We start from the raw sequence: 20,649 nt of genomic DNA, 5'->3' as shown, positions 1-20,649 counted from the left end.
CAAAATATCAGTAAGGTGTTTTGTTAGGAAGAATTTCAGTATACCAAGTAAAATATGGAACTTAATGAGTTTCCATTATTTCAATTTATCTATAAGCATCTCAAGCCTGCTAATATTTCAAGGTTCACAACATTCTGGTTTATGATAAAATTAAATCATACTAAATCTACAAGTGCAGAAAATGGTCACAAGCTTTATGAATGAATTTCAATGGGAGCAATTTTTAGAAATTAAGCTTCCTCTGTGCTACTTGGAGATGACAAAATGACAAAGTAGATTTATTGATACAAAAAAAAAAAAGTGAGAGGTATGGTTTGCTTGGGTTTTTTAAATTTAAATTGTGATAGCATCTCAATATTAAAAAAAATAATAATCTTTTAGAGTTGAACTACTCCTTCATAATGCTTGAGCTGTATCAGGGAAAAAGCTTTAACAGTACTTTCAATAAATTCAGAGTTGTAAGCATCATGAGTTCCCTCTAATATTGCTAGGCATAAACGGGTAAAGTCTCATACCAAGCAATGTCTTGCTTTTTGCTGGTATTCTGCACATATGAAACCATATCAGAGCACAAATTTCTCCTGAAATATAGATTCTTGTTACTTCCTCTCAAGATGAACACCTAGCAGGTTATTGATCTGCTTCTGAAGGACACAGTGTTTATTATGTAGGAAACCACTGCTGGGCACAAGTGTGAGAAATTAATGATGGTTTTGTAAGTGTCCACACTGTGGTGCTGAACCGGTGGGGCAACTGTCAATCTATATGATAATGTATCCCAAAACTTCATAAAATCAGTGATGTGAAGAAGCATTGATTTTTGAGCTAACCAGGATTTGTGAGAGAGTAAGGCTAAAAAGTTTACTGAAGTTAACACCTCTGTGTACACAACAGTTGCTTCATACTTGCGTGATGCTTTTTTAAAACAACCAAACACACAGAGACCCTTCTCACTGAAACCCAAAATGAATTCCACACACTGGTTTATTACTTGCTTGCTGTTTGATCATGTTGTTCTTTCTCCTATTCATATCATTGCTAGAAACATGAAAAATGGATTCACTGCACTGTATTTCCAATTACATAATAATTCACTTATTAGGGGGAGGAAAAATGAAAAACAAGTAAACAGTCATTGTTTTATCAGTCTGTGACTGTGTGTATAAAAGCAGGTTCTGAGATTATGTTTTCTTAGACAAAAGGTGTGACACACTGCTGCCACAGAAATGGAGACAACCACCTGCACAGAAGTGAACTCCTGCTACAGCACTGAAGCCCAATCATTCCATAATGCCAGAATTCTATTAGTCAGGTTTTTTATTTGAAATTACGCTCAGAAGCCTTAACAAAACTGTACTAAAATCAATGGAAGTTGTCATATTTTCTGTGAATGGTATCATTAAAAGGAAAAATCAATTAACCAGTCACTGATTCTTTTTAGAACATGGGCTTCCTTGTACAAACCATTATTAGTAAATGCACATTCCCTCCTTAGTTTTGATGAAGAAATGTATCCTGCTACGCCTATGGAGAGGATATATTACTTGAAGATTCAATTTAAATCAACAAAAAAAGACTGCTATTACAAACAAAATCAATTTCACTTTGCTGAACTTCCTTCTATCAACATATAAACTGTAATTTTGCCCTGTTTGCTTTGACAAGCAGTTGCTTGTGTTTCCAGAGCCTGGCACACTTGCTTTGCTGAAACCAAGACAACTGGCAGTGAGTACCACAGGAGCCCAAAATAAGCACCTAGAGAAATCCTCTTCTGCGAGGCACCCAACAGGTACCATTTTATCCCAATATACTTATCAGAGAGCTGGTATCAGCTGCTGGAACATTTGCTCTGAGGCTTGATGATGTAAGGGGGGTTCCTCTTCACCACCTCTTCAGAACTACAAGATCCAAACCCCTTTGTCTCTATTTTAACTAAGCTGAGTTTGCACTTTCATTACCTTACAGGATGAAGGACAAATTCCTGCAAATCCTTTTTCACTATTTTCCCTCTTGAGTTCTGTTTAAACCTATGTGAGCCCAGAAAATTCCCCAGGTAAGAACTTCAGGGTGATCCATATGGAGAACCTGAATTTGGGTATGTGCACCTGCAAGGGCAGTGCTGAACACAGGACACAGACTCTACCACTGCCAGGCTGTTTGGTCACAAGTGCTTGCCCAAAGTCTCATTTCTGTGACTTTAAATAGACTAAACGCAAGTGTTCTGCCTCAGCCTGATGCACAGATTTGCTTTCCGAAAGCCCCTCCAATACCAGTAATAAAGGAGCAAAAGAATTGTTTTTACAACTTCAAAACCATGGAAAACAACACCTAAAATTAAATCTGATTGTTACAGCTACCAGCACATTGTGGATTATTAATATTACTTCAAGCTGTGTAGAAAAATCACATATAAAAACTATTTCTCTTTGGAAATTTCTTTCTGCTTCTCATCATTAAGTTTAATTTAAGACACTCGGAGCGCAAACCTCTGTGACAGATTATGGCAATGTAAATTCTAAGATCCAACATAACATCTATCATATAACGCACATATCAAAGTTTCCTGATAGTGATGTTAAAAAATCCCCAAACACATTAAAAAGCCAGCTTTAGTCAAACCGAGAGAGTGCCAAGTTCACCTCTGAAAGCAGACCGGTGTATTTCTAAGAACGCTCACGCTCTCGCGCACGTAGGTTAGGAATATACTGAAGGAAAACCCTACCGTTCTCCTCGTCGGACTTATTCTCGTTGTCGGAGTCGGTGAGCGTGAGAGCCGAGTTCTCGCGGCTCGACAGGCCGGAGCTCCTCCTGGATTTGATGCCTCTGCCCCAGAGCCTGATGGCGTGCTCCGGGGACATGCCCCCCTCGGTGTCCGAGTCGGCGTCGGAGCCCGTGCTCAGGGAATAGCCCTGGTGCAGAATGCCGATGTCCGAGCAGTACCCGCTCCGGTGCGGGGAGGGCTCGCAGATCCCCAGCTCTGCGAGGGTGAAGTTCGTTCCTAGGACAAGAAAAAATAGAAAAATGAAGTCATTTAAGAAGCTAGGGGATTTATTTTCAGCTTGAAAATATCAGACCTTTTTTTAATTTTGCTTGTTTCTGCTGTATGGCAATGAATTACTTACAAGACTAGCAAGACTTACCCTCGAAAACACTGAATGCATCTAAAATGGATGAATTATACAAAACAAAGGTCTAAATTTTAGGCTACTCTTTTGGCTCCAAATCATTAATCATTTAGATGAGTGATTAACAAAAACATTGTGACAAGTGCTAATGACACGACCTGTTTAGTGTGTATGTAACCTTGTATTTGCAGGACAGAGCACGAGCTTTGAAGTTATGCATCTGATTACTTAAAAAGAGTTTTTTGTTTTTTTTTTTTTTTAATGAAGCTCATTTTCACAAACACAAGTCTTTCACAGAGACAGTGAAAGAATGCAAGTCCATCAGTGAGGTAACATGGAACTTTGTCACCAGTTTTATATTTACATTTGGTGCAACTGGTAATTTAATATCTGCTAAAGAAAGAAAGACAGACCTTCCACTGTAACTGTTTTCTTTTTCTCCCAAATTCCAGAAGAAAGAATGCATCAATACCAGAATCAGGAGGTCATTTGGTTTAAGAGCAAAACTTTCTGAGACAATGTCAAAACATGTGACCTTTAGCAGTTAATAACGACTCAGTGGACAAAATCTTATACATTTTTAAAGCACACAGAGTCCCCCAGGGTTCTCAGAAAGTCCAGAGTTGCTGCCTGATTTCTGCTTATGTACTTGCTTCCTACAGTAATGAACAGGGCAGTAAAAAATAAAGGGAAATATTCACTGGTCTCTAAGGTTTTCAAAGATTTTGAAAAGCAAAGTAATTTGAGCTTCATTTTACTGGGCTAAAAACAAAAACCAGACTGAAGTTGCTGGCGATATAACTGCCAATTATTCAACTAATTTCTTAATTCACAGGGAAACCAGTTCTGTGGTCTGTGTGTCTAAATCAGTAATTTTATTTCATCCAAATATTATAATTTCTCCTCTTCCTCCGTATATGAAGCTAAACAATGGAAGTTCATACACTAAATAAAAGACACAAATAAGTGTCTCCTATTAATAAAGAAGGCAACTAGATTTTTTTTAAAGTATTAGAACTTCTCTCTCAGATTAGCCAGGAAAGCTCACAGAGTTGTAGATCTGTCTGGTTCCCCTTCCTGTATCAGCTCTCCCCAGGCTCATCCCTAACTGCCAAAGCACATTTTGGATAAGGGCTGTATGCACACGTGTAAAATGTAAAACTGGGGCCAGTTCAAATTTATTCCTGAAGCTCACCAGTTAAAGGAAGGGGATGGATTTCTTCTGGAAGCCTGACCCATGTCCTCAGCACACAATGCCCAGGCTGAGGTCAAAGAGCCCCACAGTGGGGCCACAGTGCCAGGTGGAAAATTCTCACCAGGTGATGCTTCTCAGGGAATGGGGCATTTAGTGGCAATGTGTAAAAAAGATATAAAAAGGCTGACATTAAAAAAGCTTTCATCAACACCAAATTAACCCAAACCCTTCTAGTTATGAGCATATTTTACCTACCTTCTAATATTTAATATAGTAATTAGAAATTCAGTGCTTTAGTCAAAAGCATGGAACTCAATTAGTCAAAAGCAGGGAACTCTATAGTCCTAAAAATAAGCGTCAGTCTAGTGATTTTTTGCCTTTTGTTTGTTTGTTTGTAAATAAGTGAAGTGTTCTAGGATGACAGATAAAGCTACATTTAAGGAAAATGTAAACTTAAATCATGTGCAATTTCAGTAGAAGATATTTAACAAAAACAGTTAACAGGATTGATTAGAGTTTTGCTTCAGCTGTATTAGGAAACTAACCTTAGACTTACTAATAAAAAGATCAAAATCAAACCAAAATGAATATAAAAAATGGACTGAACTGAATCATCATAGCTCATCCCAGGTAGAGTACATGTTGACATTTGACGCACGTTAAAATTACTAAACTCGTCATGAAAATTAAGTTTTTCAGATTTTCTTGTTTGCTGGTGGCATGTCTAAAAACACACATAAATTACGACTATATTAGTTTAATTAAGCTGTTGTACATACAGAGTAAAACATTTTGATGACATTCTATGGATTTTAACAGCCCTTAAAAGCCCAGATGATTTCACTTTGATTAGCATCCTGTTCTTACTTTGTCTGAGGAAAATGATATAGGCACTGAAATACACTATTCAGAACTCATTCACCCGTTTGAGTTTTATTATCTGAGAACTTGGCATTTTCCAGTAACTGACCAAATTTTAAAAAATTGAGAAGTAGATCATATCATGAGCACAAATGGAATCAGCCCCTGAACCTCTGGGAAAGGATTTTCTATGTTGCTTCTCAGAAATCCCTTTATAGTCTTATGACCTGATGGTAGACATGAAATATTCTAGAAATTTCCCTGTCTAGTAAAGATGTGCTCTTCACTGGTAGATTTTAAATTAGTTTTTTATACTAATTTTTGGCATTTGCTTCTGTAAAATATTATTTGAGACTTTTCTGTAAGGCAGCTTATAATGGCAGAATAACTTGTCCTTGGATAATATTTTTTTTTCACATCTACATACATACATATTTAAAAAGAGGTTTTCAGATATGCATTTTACATCCAGAAATATAGAAAAATATCTCTCTAATTCCTGATACCTTCATAGCCCTTAATGTAAAATCTGAGGAGAGGAAGATGGAAATACTACAGTTATATTCTCTAGACATTTTCTTATTCTGGACCATGTTCTTCTACATGCCTTGTTTTCCTAGAATGAAACTGCCCACATGTCCTGAATGACATATGAACTGCTTCCACTAACATATTCTTCTCTCATTTACTCAGCCATTATTGCACATTAAGGTTCTCATGCCACCAGTGCATCACCCTTGTATATTCTCATGGAGGAGAAATACAATCGAGAATGCACAGAAATAATTTGTCCAGTAATTCCCAGAACAGGCTGAGTTGGAAGGGGATCATCGAGCCTGACTCCTGGCCCTGCCCAGGACAGCCCAACCATCACACCCTCTGCCTGGGAGCATTGTCCAAACACCTCCTACCTAACTCTGTCAGCCTGGCGCTGTGACCTCTTCCCTGGGGACACTGTTCCTGTGCCCGACCATCCTCTGGGTGAAGAATATTTTTCTAATAGCCAACCAAATCTCCCCTGACACTATCTCAGGCCATTTGTTCCCTTGGGTCGTGTCACCACAGAGAAGAGATCAGTGTCTGCCTCTCCTTTTCCCCTCCCAAGAAATGCATCTTCTGTACCCTGCTCTCTGAGGTCTCCCTCATTCTTCTCTTCTCCAGCTGTACAGACCGAGTGCCCTCAGCAGCTCCTCTCTGCTTCCCCTCAAAGCCCTTCCCCATCCTGCCTGCCCTCCTTTGGGGACCCTGCTATCACTTTGCAGAGAAGTATAGTGTCACAAAAGATGAAGAAACACCTCAGTCATTTCATATTCACTCAGCCCACCAGAATACTCCATGTGGAATCCTGATGACAAAGTTCAGCAAGAACAACTCAGCCCTCCCTGCCCCAGTGCCAGCACAAACTACAGCACTTATGGACTGGAGAGAGGAAACGCAGGCACAGCCTGGCCTGGGGTAAAGTTTTAGTGTCTCCTTCAGGGAGTATCATCCTAAGGGATATTGGGAGCTCAGGCACAGCTAGACCTCGCAGGGCACAGGCAAAGGCAGCAGTCCCACTGCTTGCCATGCCCTGCCCACTCAGACTGCTCTGCTGTGTGCCCACACGGCTCCCGGCTGGGCCACAAGCCAAACTGCACTGTCAGCACCAGCAGGCAGGCAGGGGTGGCTTCTTACAGTGCAAGACAGCATCCCTCACACCTGGGGTGGGCACTGAACTGCCCTTCCCTGAAATGGCACTTGCCAAGCAGCACTGAAATGCGCAGGCAGAATCCCTTCTTGCACGCTGAAAGCCTTTTTCAGATTCTTGTAGCATCTACTACCTTGCTGGTGACACTAAGGGGAAAGAAATAAATAACATCAGATCCTTACTGGTGGAAAAGAAAGAAACTTCTTCCCTTGAAGAACACAGCACCAAAAATAGAAAGTCACAAGGTTTTTTCTTTTTCACATGAATCAGAGCTTAGTGGTCTCCACCCTCAGTCCCTTCATCCCCTCCTGCAGAAACCACTAGATGATTTTCATTAAAGGAAGGCAGTTAAACCCAGCTGCTCCCTTGTGGTGTATATAATCTCTCATACAAAACCAGACCAGCAGTATTCTAGTTTAGCAGTGTAATATAATGTTATGTACTTGATCATCATTGCCCACAATCTACACGCTGTGAACAGTCTCTCAATAGAATAGATGTTTTCCCTTAAATGAGGACATTACTTCTATTATCTCTTTAGTGCACTTCCTTGTACAGAAATTTACCATTTCAGTTATTCAGGATATAAACACTTACTAACATTGTATTGAATTCAATGATGTACTGCTGTACTCATTATCCCTGCTAAGCCTAGAAAGCATCACCATTGAAGCAAAGGTTACTTTCACCCAACCCCTAGGCAGAGGTCTCATTTGGGTGATCACAAACTGCACAAATTGCCCTTCTGAAGATTAATCTAATCCGGCTGTGATCGCTACAAGATGCCTCAGAGGAAGATCTCTGAAACCAGTAATGCACAGATAAGATAAATGTGCCTTCAACACGACATCAAGTTCACGACTGGGCTAAATCTAAAATCAAAAGGATAAATATCACTCACAGTCTTTGCTACTACAATCAATTACAGAAAGTAAGAATAACAAAACTATATCTATTTAAGACATTGCATCCCTTCTCATTTTTTTCTTATGCTCAGAGCTATAATGATTTTGCTGGCAGGAGTACCACAATTTAGGTCCAATCTCTGGAAGAGGTCTCTCTTTTCAAAAATCTTCGATGCACACTTAATTTTGCTCATTTCTTTATAAATTCAGTCTGCTTTGGTCCCTTCTGCAGTGAACTGACGAGAAGCAGCAAACAGAAATGTTTGTGCACATTGCAATGCATGGTCTGAATGTAAAGTTCATTTCCTAGCTTATCCCATCAATGAAAGGAGGATTCTTTAATAGTATTTTATAATCTTTTATAATCTTGTCCCTTTCTGACTCTGAGATGCCCATGCTGGACTCCTTTTGGCTAGGATAGAGTTGATTTTCTTCACTGCTGCTGGTATGGGGCCGTGAGGGTTCAGCTATTGCTGAGAAGCTCTCACACAGCCAGGGCCTTTCCCACTCTACCCCACCAGCCACATTTCTGGCATCACCTTATGGTGATGAACCTGATTTTGATGATATGCTGGCTTAGGGAGGAGTATACATGCATGGCTTTCTCCTCAAGTGCTGATGTTGATTAAAGACAAAATCAGATTTGAGAAGAGAAGATGATGGAGCTAGGTAGCAAACATGACTATTAATTATCTACCCCACACAGCCCACATCGAAATGCAACCCTTCAGGATAACACTTTACTCTCTTAGCCAATCTTTCCAACTTTTCCAGGCTCTGAGGAATCGTAAAATGAGTACAGCTTCATTTATTATAAAGGGATGTGTTATTCCTTCAGACTCTCCATTCTCAAACCTGAAGGAGACAGATGTATGCAATTCTGTAAGCAATTGCTCTGCTCTTCACTGTGCTTCACCCTTCTGTGCTCTCCCTGGAGGCACTCCTCCTCCTCCTCCTTGCTGATTAAGTGCCAGCAGAAAGAAAATTCCAGGCTCAGCCTCTCCTTTTATTCTCTGTCTGGCAGCAGAACGCTGGGGAAGCCCTGCTCAGAGCTGACCTCGTGGGCACACCTGAGAGCATCCAGCACTTCCGCACTCAGCCTCCAGTAAATCTGCTGTATTTCAGCAGAGATGCACAGAGAGATAGGCGGGAAAGATCCCCTGGCTTGGAATCTCCCATTCAAAGCATGGACATACCTTGGTTTAACCAAAACCACAGACACTATGTCTGTGCACTATGAGGGATTTTCTCCAGCATCCATCTTAGAACCAGTCAGACACTCCCTGTCCAGTGTCCAAACAAACCAACTCCCAGAGACTAAAATTCAGTTCCTGCTACTTTTTCCTCTACAAGCAGCAGAGAAAGAACAGAATGTGAAGCCTCATAGCAAACAAATCATGAAGTTCTTGTCAACTCCCAGCTCTGGTCCAAATGCCATCAAAATGAGAGTGGGTTTTGGAGGTGGTGGTTGGGTTTTTTTGTTTGTTTGTTGGGTTTTTTTAAATAGAATTTTATAAAAAGAGTTAGAGTGCATATTTTCTATTTCCAGCCCCCAAATGGATCAAATTGTGGAATAATATTGTTAAATGCCTGTTTCCTTTTAAGAGATAGTGAATTTCTAAATAAAATCCATCAGAGAAACACAGGAAAAGATTAGGAATTTCTGTGTACTTAAAGTGATAGCTAGCATAAAGAACACAGAAAGACTTATTTTCAATTTGCTTTTTTATGTTAACCAACCTACTAAACACCTGATACTATCTCCTGTCACACAAGCTCAGTATTTTCCTATGGAGGAATAACAACTGCAGCTCCATGGAAAATGCAAACTTGGTAGAGTAGTCAGTTTTAAAGACAATATAAGGAAAGAATGAAGTGCAATCCCAATAGAGGAGAGCTACCATTTCATATCTGGATTGACTATGCATGTTTGCGATGCACACTTAAGTTCATTTGGCACAAAGTAGTACAATAATTACACTATGGTCCCACAGAATTTAAAGTCAGTTTTCACCAGTAAAAAAAATGTCATTTTCATTCTAGTCTAGCTCAGAATATTTAGGTCTCCTGTTGTTAAAGTATTTTCAATTATGTCAGAAAAGGACAGTGAGTGCTCCCTTGATTTTCAGTTGACTCTCTCTATATACAGTGTAAGGTACTTTTTTGATAAAATCACTGTATACTTCACTGATACACTAAACTGAGTTCAATTATTAAGAAAAAGTTCTACAAAAACCTGTAGTAAACAACTGGTGGATAAATGAGCTGTTGATACTTTGCTGAATTAATGAAAAGCCTTTTTTCTTATTTTTATACTCTTAAATCAAGATTTAAAAAGTGACCAAAAAAAAAAGAAAATAAACTGCTGTTCATAACTTGATAAATAAACTGTGCTCTCAAGAAACAGCAGAAGTTGCTGGTAATAAGCTTTCATACTTCCATAACTGTTTAATTGGGAACTCTCAAAAAACCTGAATCAGCTGTCAAACACAGACAAAACCTTAATTGTTTCTCTATACCTTGCTTCACAAGCTGGAAACACGAATACTCTACATTTTATGAAGGTCCCCAGGCACGTATAAAGATTTCTGAGCACTAGCAGCTGTCAGCTCTTTAGTCACAAGGTGCTTCTTCACTGTAAATACCATGTCACTTAGAAATAATGGTAAATTGTAACCTGTACAACAGAATGAAAAGTTTAAAGCATTATTCAGCTGAGAACTTGTGTTTATATTCTGAATGATGTTGCTCCTAACAGGTTTTAGAAATGACAGAGATGCCAGCCTTTAACTCTGCATTTCTAATCCTACTGGGAGCACCATCAGTAGACCAATACGAATGACTCTGAGGACTGAGAAAATAATTCCCCTAAAATAAGAGGTTCCCAAAGAATACCCCCATTTTAAACTGAGAACTGCATCATTTGAAAAAGTTGCATAAAAAATCCATATAAACCTCATGCCAAACTTAGAGAATAATGAAATTAAAATAATTTGAGCGCTATAATTTTTGGAATAAAAGATAAATAACTTGTAATCAGGTATCAAGGGAAACAGATGAAGCTCTTTGAGAATTTTACCTACAAAAAACCATATTTTCTTTTATTCACCCATTGCCTTCATTATATGAGAAGATCAGGAACCATCTGAATTTATTTGATTGAATTATAAACTGCTTTCAGCTTTTCACTGTTTAGCTAAATAATTAGTTATTCTCATTGGCCAGTCAGTTGTGGTATTACGAATGGATCCCTTGGCACCAATCCAGATGACTACTGGTCCTGAACTTTGCTACAGATGAAATACAACCCTCAATACAGGATTTCTTTCATTCCACCGATGACTATTGTTTGCACACTGCACACACAATCCCAGGCACACAGACACATGATCTGCCTTGCTGGCACATCCCCACACTGCAGCGCTGCAGCAACAGCACTGCAGAGCCACCACTGCACTGCTGGGGCTCCCTGGTCCTGCCAAGCAGCTCAGGACCTGTGCAGGAAAAAATATCATCTCCTCGCATGTACCTCTTTTCCTTCTCTACCTGGTGGTGTTTTCCACGCTGCTGTTTGATTTTGTTTCCCTGGTCCCTGTGCACCCACGTTGAACACCAAGGTTTCAGCCTGTTGCATTCAGCAGTGGTGCTGGCAGGCATGGGCTGTTCCAAGGTTCTCTTCCCACCTCAGCACCACAACTCCCCTTGGTTAATGTAAACTGCTTCTCTAGTTCATCTACAATACTCAGTGTTCCATTGTTCAGTAGCAGTGTTTTAATTTAGACTATTTTTTCCCGTCTTCAATGAAGATAAGATTTGTGTTATGTGCCAATAAACAAACAGGTTATAGATTCTGTTTATTCAAACTTTCTGCTGTTTGAAACTATGTCTTTGTCCTATAAAAGTCCACTGGAACAATAGGGCCAGTTGCAGTTGTGTTGTCCCTTCCCTCTCACTTTTGTCTCAGACTTGAAGGACTGCCAGCACTGACTTTATTGGTTATAACAGAGGGACATGCAAGTGTGCCAAAGAGTGAGTCAAGCTCCTACCGTCACTTTGCATTAACTTTAACAGGTGGCAGTGTGCAATCCCCTGATGAAGAATTATCAGGATATCTCAATTAGAACAACAATTTTGTCAAATAATCTTTTATGTATGGGGAAATGTTGACCCTGATTTCCACAAACTGACTTTAAAAAGAATGATCTTCCCCCACTAGATCAAATATTCTACACAAGGACCAGCTGCAATTCAAAAAAAACCCCAAAAACTGCACTTGTCTGTCACTTAGCTCTGCATTAAAAGATTTTCAGCCTAACCCCAAAATCTTTGTGAGGTATTACTTTTAAGAGATAATACAGAAAATACTACAAAATCAGACCAAAATTCAGTTGGTTTGAAAGAGAGTAACCGTGCAGGCTGTATTACCTGACTATTTTTAACACACACGTCATCTCAATTGCTAAGTGCCTTACTTGCTTCATAAGTGCCTTGCAGATCAGGTGAAATGATAAATTCACATCTCACTGATAAAGGTCAAGTATGCCTAGGCATCATACGATTACATTATTATTTTTATTTATCATCATCATCATTATTATTTTTGAGTTTGCAGACTCCAATTATAGAACTCCTTGGATTTAGCAAGAGGGAGATTAGATGGGATTATTTATTAATCCTCCCACTAGTTCACACTCTTCAGCCTACCAACATTTTGCAAGAAGCATTTCAGGCTAGTTCACATAATTCCCTTTTGGTTATATGGGAATCTCAAGCAGTTCTGAACCTAAAATCTTTGAAAGGGAGTATGGAGTATGTAAAGACAGCACCAGAGATAGGGATGGGAAAAAACCCTCTCCTGTCTGCTGCTTACAGGACAAGAGCTTGTCCATTCTGCTCCCAGACCCTTCACCCACGATGTGAACACTGGCAGCAGCACTGTCTGGTACCGTGGGACATCTCTTGCCTGTGGCCTTGTAGTCACTGTCTTATTGGAAAAAACTGTGTTCTTAATTACCAGTGTGATGGGGCACATGAGCTGAGCTGGCTGGTGGCTTCAGGGGGCTTAAGCCACCATGACAGGCTCTGGATACTCAAATTTATCCATCACTTTCAGACTGATGAACTCTGCTTTGGCTGAGCATTATTAAAGCTTGCCAGCATCTCTATTTAAATTGCAGATTTGTGGTTCTCAAAGGCATTTGCTTGTTCTATTTTCTTTTTTGTTATCTCTTTAAAGACTTCAGAACAGAGGACAGGCATACATGTCACAAAACCACCCTTGGATTTAAGTTCTTCTACAACTTACTTTTGTTATAGGAACTGAACACAGAACAAGTTTTATAGGGCTTTGGGGTCTTTTTTTTTGCACAGGTTTTTTGTTTGTTTGTTTGTTTTGTTTATTTTAAACTGGACATTTTGTAAACGATGTGCATGGATACAGGAGCAAGGAGAGAACCATTAAATCATTGAACAGAAAAGCCTGAGGAGAGAACCCCCCATCCAAAAAAGTGAACAATCCAAATGTTTCCAAGGATATCTGATGTGGAAAGTCACAGCAGAAATCTATAGTTAAAATAATCAGAAGTGTACAGTTGGATTAGCTGGGGTCATCTAAATTATTTTAGGGATAACTTTAAGAAGTCCAAAGCAGGAACCCACAAATCAAGTCATTCAAATTCAAATATGTTCTCTGTAGGGGGAATAGATACTTCCTTCGTTTAAAGAATTTTTGGTAAAAATCAAGCACTGAACTAGTGATATTCCTGTTATTCCTTCTTAATATTACTAATATGTAAGAACATGTTTGAAAACAGAAGACAGCTCCACTTCCAGGCTCAATTAAATGCAGGATAACGTGCATAGAGAGCACGGAGCACAGGCTCACCCAGGCAAAGCCTGCCCTGCCCAGTGCACATCAGGACTGCCAGGAGGGTTTGCAGGCTGGGGCTGCCATGGCTGTACCTGCACCAGTCATACCCAGCCAAAATTAGCAAAGCCTGACTTGAGAGCACTGGTAGCAGAAAATTTGTGAACAGGAAACTGGAGCAAGCACCACGAGGCACATGGGCTCCTCTAACTAACCCACTGGAGCTGAAGGAAAATGAGACAAACATTGCTATTTGGTTTCCATTTTACCCAAAATCATAGGGTTTAATTTTTGACCTATATAACAATACTTGCCTCTTCAGAGTCCCACCGCAGGCACAGCACACAGCAAATGGGTAATACTGCTCTCAATTTGTTTCCATTGCAGACTAATGCCACTGCTTTTTTTTAAATCAGCTTTTAACATGCCTGTTATCAGGAAATGCCCTTTTTAGAGGGGAAAAAGAAACCTACACCAGCCTGCGCTTATGAATGCCTCAAGGCTTCAAATTTAGCAGTGAGAATCCTGTGGATACCATATACTCCCATCTTAAGAGCAAATGTGGCACTGTATAGTTTTGGTATTAAGTATTGTCAAGGTTCCTTTCAAGCAAAGAACTATTTATCTACTTAACACAGAACATAACCAACTTTTGTAAGTTTCATATATTACATTTATTTCAAAATGCTTGGCATTATTAATCCTTTTTATATTGTTAATATAAAGATTCTGCTTCAAAACCCCAGAAAGTTTATTTTTTTCCTCTCTTTTTTGCATTGCATGCACTGATGAACTAGCCTGCTCAGCAAGCATTTAACAGATTAGACACTTGAACATGGTTTCAGGCAATGCTCTCTCATGTTTCTGCGTATTGCCTGATAAACACTTCAAAGTAAACCGCTCATAAATATGAAATGAAAAGCCAAGAAGTCGTTATGCACAGCTTTGAGATACAAATCTCTTTATTCCCCTCTGAAGTGGAATTTGATTGACATAATGAGTCATAGATCCTGTCCAGGGACACACTGCCTTATCCCCTTTTCCTCAGGAGACAGGGAGTCTTTAAAGAAATCCACTTCAGAACTTTCTGACAGACAGCTCCAGGAAAAGTCGAGCACCACACAAATGCATTATTTTGTGTTAATACATACCTTAAGAGCTGTGACACGTGTCAGAGACTGACCCCAAAGCCCCAGCACCCAACCCTGCTAAAGGAGGCTGAATCTGAGCTGTCCACTGTACCTCATTATCACGGACACAGTGACACAGGGCCACGAGAGAGAGCTCCCAGAGCCACAAGGGCTGGTGCTGAGTGGGGCTCTGTCCTGTGCTCATCCCCAGGGCTCCTCTGTCAGCCTGGGCAGCAGCAGCTCCATCCCCACCCACGCACAAAAGGGATGGCTCCTCCGTCCTGGAGGAGTTCCAGGAGGAACAGGTGAGCCCTTGTGCCTTGGGCTGCTCCCCTGGGGTACTGGCACAGCAGAACTGCACCTCCTGCACCGCTGGCACAGCCCTTCCTGCCCAGCTCTGCCCGCTCCCACCCGAGCAGTCCCACATCATCATGACCCCCATTAGAAGGTAGATTTATCAGGTGCAGACCCCCACAGTCATTTCCTGCAGTTCACAGGGCCGTGCTGTGAAGGAAATTAAGACTTTCATGTGAGAAGGAGCAGTTAAAACCATCTAGCCTGAACAACCTCTGAAATGCTAATTTGGATATTGCTGTTAATAAATGATACCCATACGAAAATGACAAAAACTATGTCATTGTTGGTCATTGCTATTCCACAAAATGTCTATTCCAATAAAAGTCAAGCTTTAAGCCGCCACAGTCGAACTGCTGATCAGTAGTGCCATAAACAAAATTATAGTGCAATAAATTGCTACCCTACAATGTTATATTCACAATCTGCATTTGTAGTATTTGGGGAGGGTTTTAGAAGGAATACAGAAAATATCTGCCTAAATTAAGATGCAACTTCTGGCACTCGATTTGCTAGCCATGCTGTATGCATTAAATTATCCATCGTTACTGGCTTTTGTTAGTCTCTACTCCCTATGAAATAATCATACAGAAAGAATACAAGTTCCACCACTCACAACTTGGCTTTCTTTTGTTAGTGGTAGTGCTATTATTAGTGTTATACATGAGCCATTCACATGATTTATACAATAACACATACATCATTAAGATTTAAAAGGCAACAGTAAAAAATTAGTTTAATTTGTGGTGCTCAAAATGCACTCAATTTTTTGGTTTTTTATTTTGCCAATAAAAATGAAAGGCTAATATCTACAAAAAGCACACAGTAAAACAATGAAATGGAGAGAAGACTAACTATTAAGAAGACTGAATTCATATTACATGTAAATAATGAAACATTAAAGTCTAATTTTGCAGCAAAAGACTGAAAGGGAGATTTAGAAGCTTAAGATGATGAAAAAACCACAATGTGGTATTGCCCTCCATCTACAAAGAACATCGTTGCCTCCTCTCAGTCCTCTGTCACTGAGATTACTCAGACATTGTTTTTCCCTCTGAAACGTTTCTTGCTTAAAACTTTTGCCGCTGTTACTTCTTGTTTGCAAATTGCAAACATGTTTTGACCCTGTATATTGCAAGCACTCTTCCTTCGCAGACACCTTAATGGCCTGCACTGGCTTCTCTAATCACTGGTAAGGCAGAAAGATTTACATCAAAATACAGCAACATGAACTACAACAAATATCAAGCAAAATGGGCAAGTGCTTGAAAAAGCCCAGAACCAAATCAGAGCTTAGGACTATAAAAAGGCATTCTCCTATTTTGAATTTTTTATTATGGATTGCTCTATCTAAATTAAAATTTTTTGCCCAAACTGCAAGTCTTTGTAGCTATTTTGAATATTTGTGAAGAATCATTGCCATTCACACAACAGGGGAATTATGGCCAAGTATCTTGACACATATCTGAAAAAACTGTCACACCCAAGTATCAATTTTAACACATCTATTATTCCAGTATAGTGTTGATGGATTGCCAAATGAAAGGCAAATAAGGCATCTTAAACATTCTGAATTACTCAGTCTTCACAAGACCTTCTGCAGCCCTCACAATTCCTACACAAGCAATATTACACATACCAGTAAAAATACTTCAAAATGAACTAGAGCTTAAAATAACTACCTTTTTTTTTTTTTTTTTTTTTTTTTTTTTTTTTTTTTTTTTTTTTTATGATAACTATCTTAGAATAAAGCATGTTTCTATGCTTTAGGAGATGACACCACAGCTACTGAGCTTTCATTACAAGATGTGAAATGTTTGGATAGAACTCCAGGCAGCATTAGGCGTTGTGATGAGGTGAACAAGCACAGCTGCCACTCACACCCTTGGCTCTGTCAGTCACTTCAGCACACTGAAACCAAGCTGCCTCTGGGAAAGGAGCTCCTCAGAGATCTGCAATTGCTGCTTGACCTGCAGCTGAAAAGCAACTGCTTTTAGGTCACTAGACCTATTAGCTCTTTGACTTCATTCATTCACTGGCTAATATAAATACATTGCTAAAGTGAGTGATTAATTACATTTCTTTGGCAGGAGTGCTAATTTCCTGAAGCCTCTAGAATGACTGTCCATGGAGATTCCAAAACATAACTGGTTGTCTATCATTTGGAGTTAGAAATCTGGCAGGAGCCACTAAGCTGTTGTTTCTTTTTCTTTTTCCCTCTTCAACTTTTCTCCAATAACCTTTTCTTGCTGCACCACAGTTTCATGTAACATAGACACTAAACAAATCATCATCTCATCCATTTTTATTCAGTCATCTTTGTGCTGGAAGCCTGTTCAACAAATCAACATCTTCCCATTTCTTTTCTGTGCTTCCCAGGTTTGACATCAACACAACAGCTGAAACAACAGCTTACTGTTCTCCTAAAGGAACGAGGCTTCCTTAAACACTGCAGGAGTTAGACAACCTCAAAGAGAGGGAGAAACCCCGGAACAATTCTGCACACACTGCTGCATTCTCCTCTCCACTGCTGGACAGAACCAACAGATTTTTTTTAAATTGTCTAAGATGTCAGTGTGTAACAAGGAGTCTGGAAAGCGTTCTGAGAAAAACAGTGGGAATCTGACATGACAATCCATTGCTTTTACATGAAAAATGTCATCTTTTTTTCTTTGGTGTTTCTGATCTATTACACCTTGGCAACTTCTGATCCAAGTATGGCACTGGGATGAAAACACTGTACAAAGCAGGTGTCCAAACTAGAGACAGAAGTTCCCTTCCAATCATGCTGACAATTTTCTTCATTTTTGACCAGATAGAAAATACATACAGTCAGTTTTGTAAATTAGGGTTGTGTTAATCAAACAAGGACCCCATAGCTGGATATATTGGGGTCAATGAACCCAATTTTTGCTTTTGGGAGCATCTATAAAGGCTTCCTTCCTTGCTTATGTCTCATTCTGAGAAAAGAAGGAATGCCTTTACAAGTATTATAATCAATTCTAGCTCTGCATGCTGGAACAGTTCTAAGTGTAAGAGATAGGCCCTATCTGCTGGTTCACCCATCTCAGTTGCCTTCAGCTTTGGTTCCAAACACCAAAAATATACACAAAAATGCCACTAAACCACACAGAACTCTGCAAAACACTCAAAGGGGAGTATTTCACTTTTGAAGGTGCTGGTAATGCTGACATTCATTTTCAGTGCACACAGAACAGTGGCAGTTCAGTCCTAAGAAATGAGCAAGAGCATTTTCAACTCATGCATATGCTTATATTTACAAATAAATTCTTCCCATTCATGCCAACTGCTAAAAATTATTAACTTAGCTAAAAACTTCTGATAAAAAAGTCAAACATTGATCAACAGTGTTATAAATCCAAGCTCATTTGAAAGCTGGCAACCAAATGGAAGGCTATGTTTTTGATTAAAAAAAAAAAAAGTAAAACAAAGATAACTATATATATTTCTTTAATTGCCATTTTGACACACATTTTCTAGTACCCTCAGCTCAGGAAACAATTTGTTGTGGACAGAAGAAGCTGCACTGCACAGCTGTCTGAGCAATGGCCAACAACAACGTGAGCTCCCCATCAGTCGAAGGCTGCCTTCTGACAGCCTGCATTTCAGTGATGGAAAGCATGATCCTTCCTACACAGTATGCACTGCACTATGCATTTAGTCCTTGGAGAGCTTTCAGAATGAAAAGACCATAATTATTACTACCATCATTATTATTAATGAAAAATACACATGTAAAATTAGGTTTCGAACACAGTGTTTTATAGCCCCTATTTGTCTCTGTGGACACACGCCATAATGGCTTTAACAGACCTTTAACACTCACTGACTAATTAATCTTTACACTCAGGACCCAGCACTGAGTTTTATTCAGTAAGGAGCAGAAAATAGCATCTGTGGATTGGGCTTGCAAGGTCCACTGCATGAATAAATTGACAGGCTACAGGAAGAGTTGGCATTAAACAGCTCCTCTCCTCCTCTCAGTACTCCTGTAAGTGCCTTCACCAGCCACTGAAGCTTCTCTTCACAAACTCCTCACATACAATTTAGTTTTATTTCCTGAAGTGACTCTTTTCAACCTCACAGGGACTCGGTCTTCCAAATACATTGACACTGATAGAAAAATATATTACAGGGACTAGATATCACTTTAAAATAGAACTGCATTTCCTACACAACCAAAGCATGCACCAGAAAATTCAGTTTGACTGTGGAGAGCACAAACGAACCATACAAATTAATAGACCTCAGCAATTTGTCAGAAAAACCTTTAGGCTTCCATTTCCAACTCAGACAGGTTCTAAATATGAAAAAGCACAGGGAAAATATTCTGCAAAAAGAAAGCACAAAGAAAATACACCACGCAATTTCTTAATAGAATAAATTCAATCTTTGCTCCTCTTAAAAGAATTTTAAAGGTATTGTAAAAGAATAAGCATATAGGGGTAAATTTCCCTCAGCTCATTTGCATGACACAGTCATAGTCAATGCAGCCTACCCAGAGTCCTGCCTTACTTCAGCTGTAAAGCCAGGCAACCAGAACACCACCTTCAGCTACAAAAAATAAGGTATCATATGTTTACTTGTCAAGCCTCAGTGGCAGAGATTTCATCAAGACCAAATTTCCAAGTATTCTGATTTTTTCCCCAGTACAGCTAAACCCTGGTACCACTATGAAATTCCAGATCACGGTATCTGTTTCATTCCATGAAGCTAACGTCAAGAATAGCTTATTCCATTTCTTCTATAGGTAAGAGGACATTAGGAACCAAGCCCTGTGAGCTGCAGCACAGTAAGCAGCAGGGATAGTACAGCACTCATTTTGAGAGTCAAAAATACCCTTCCTAGGCTGCTGCTTTAGCCAGGAAGGTCACAGATCAGTTACGGTGTATTTCTTACAACAAAGCATTTCTTTCTCTGTATGCCTGTAGAGATAATACTTGTCAGATTAGCTCTTTTTCTCTGGAATTCCTCACCACTGGTTTAGCAGGTCTGTGTTGCCCAGCAGAGGGCTATTAATTAAAGTCCAGTAGGACTCAAATCTGAGCTTATTAACGCTTGGAAGGACCCAAGGAAAAACACATCTGCTTCCACATCTCAGTCTCCTCTCCTTACTCCCCTTGTTTTTCCTCACTTGTTGAAGCACATTTTCAGTTTCCCACCATAAATTCCATGAAATCCTCCCTATCAATGAGCCGTATTCTGCTCTCAAGCCACCTCTAAGTGATTTCTCAAGCTTAAAAAAGGACAGGGAGGTGAATCAACTAGGAAACAAAATCCTCGTCTGCAAGCGCTTGATGAGTTACAGCTTATGGTTTTATCTCCCCAAACATTTTCCCATTATAAAGAAAAAGCAGGCTTGCAATGCTCTATGTATCAGTACATGCAAAAAAAAAAAAAAAAAAAAAAAAAAAAAAAACCAACAAAACCAAACCTTCAGAATTTAATAGGATTTTATAGGGACTCGGCTTTGTGAATTACACTCATATAAAAAAAATCTAAAGT

General features: G+C 39.5%; 1 protein-coding gene across 5 annotated transcripts in view; it reads right to left on the bottom strand.

Moving 5' to 3' along the window:
- TENM2 (teneurin transmembrane protein 2) overlaps positions 1 to 20,649 on the bottom strand; it is a 1,092,434-nt gene that overhangs the window by 441,329 nt on the left and 630,456 nt on the right. For all 5 annotated transcript variants that reach the window (XM_040078601.2, XM_058422512.1, XM_040078602.2 and 2 more), the window contains one exon: positions 2,723 to 2,998. In XM_040078601.2, the coding sequence (XP_039934535.1) occupies positions 2,723 to 2,998 (276 nt within the window). The remainder of the gene's footprint in view (positions 1 to 2,722; positions 2,999 to 20,649) is intronic.

Source organism: Hirundo rustica, chromosome 14, assembly GCF_015227805.2.
Source record: "Hirundo rustica isolate bHirRus1 chromosome 14, bHirRus1.pri.v3, whole genome shotgun sequence".
Taxonomy (NCBI): Eukaryota; Metazoa; Chordata; class Aves; order Passeriformes; family Hirundinidae; genus Hirundo; species Hirundo rustica.
This window is presented reverse-complemented; position numbering and strand designations above follow the sequence as displayed.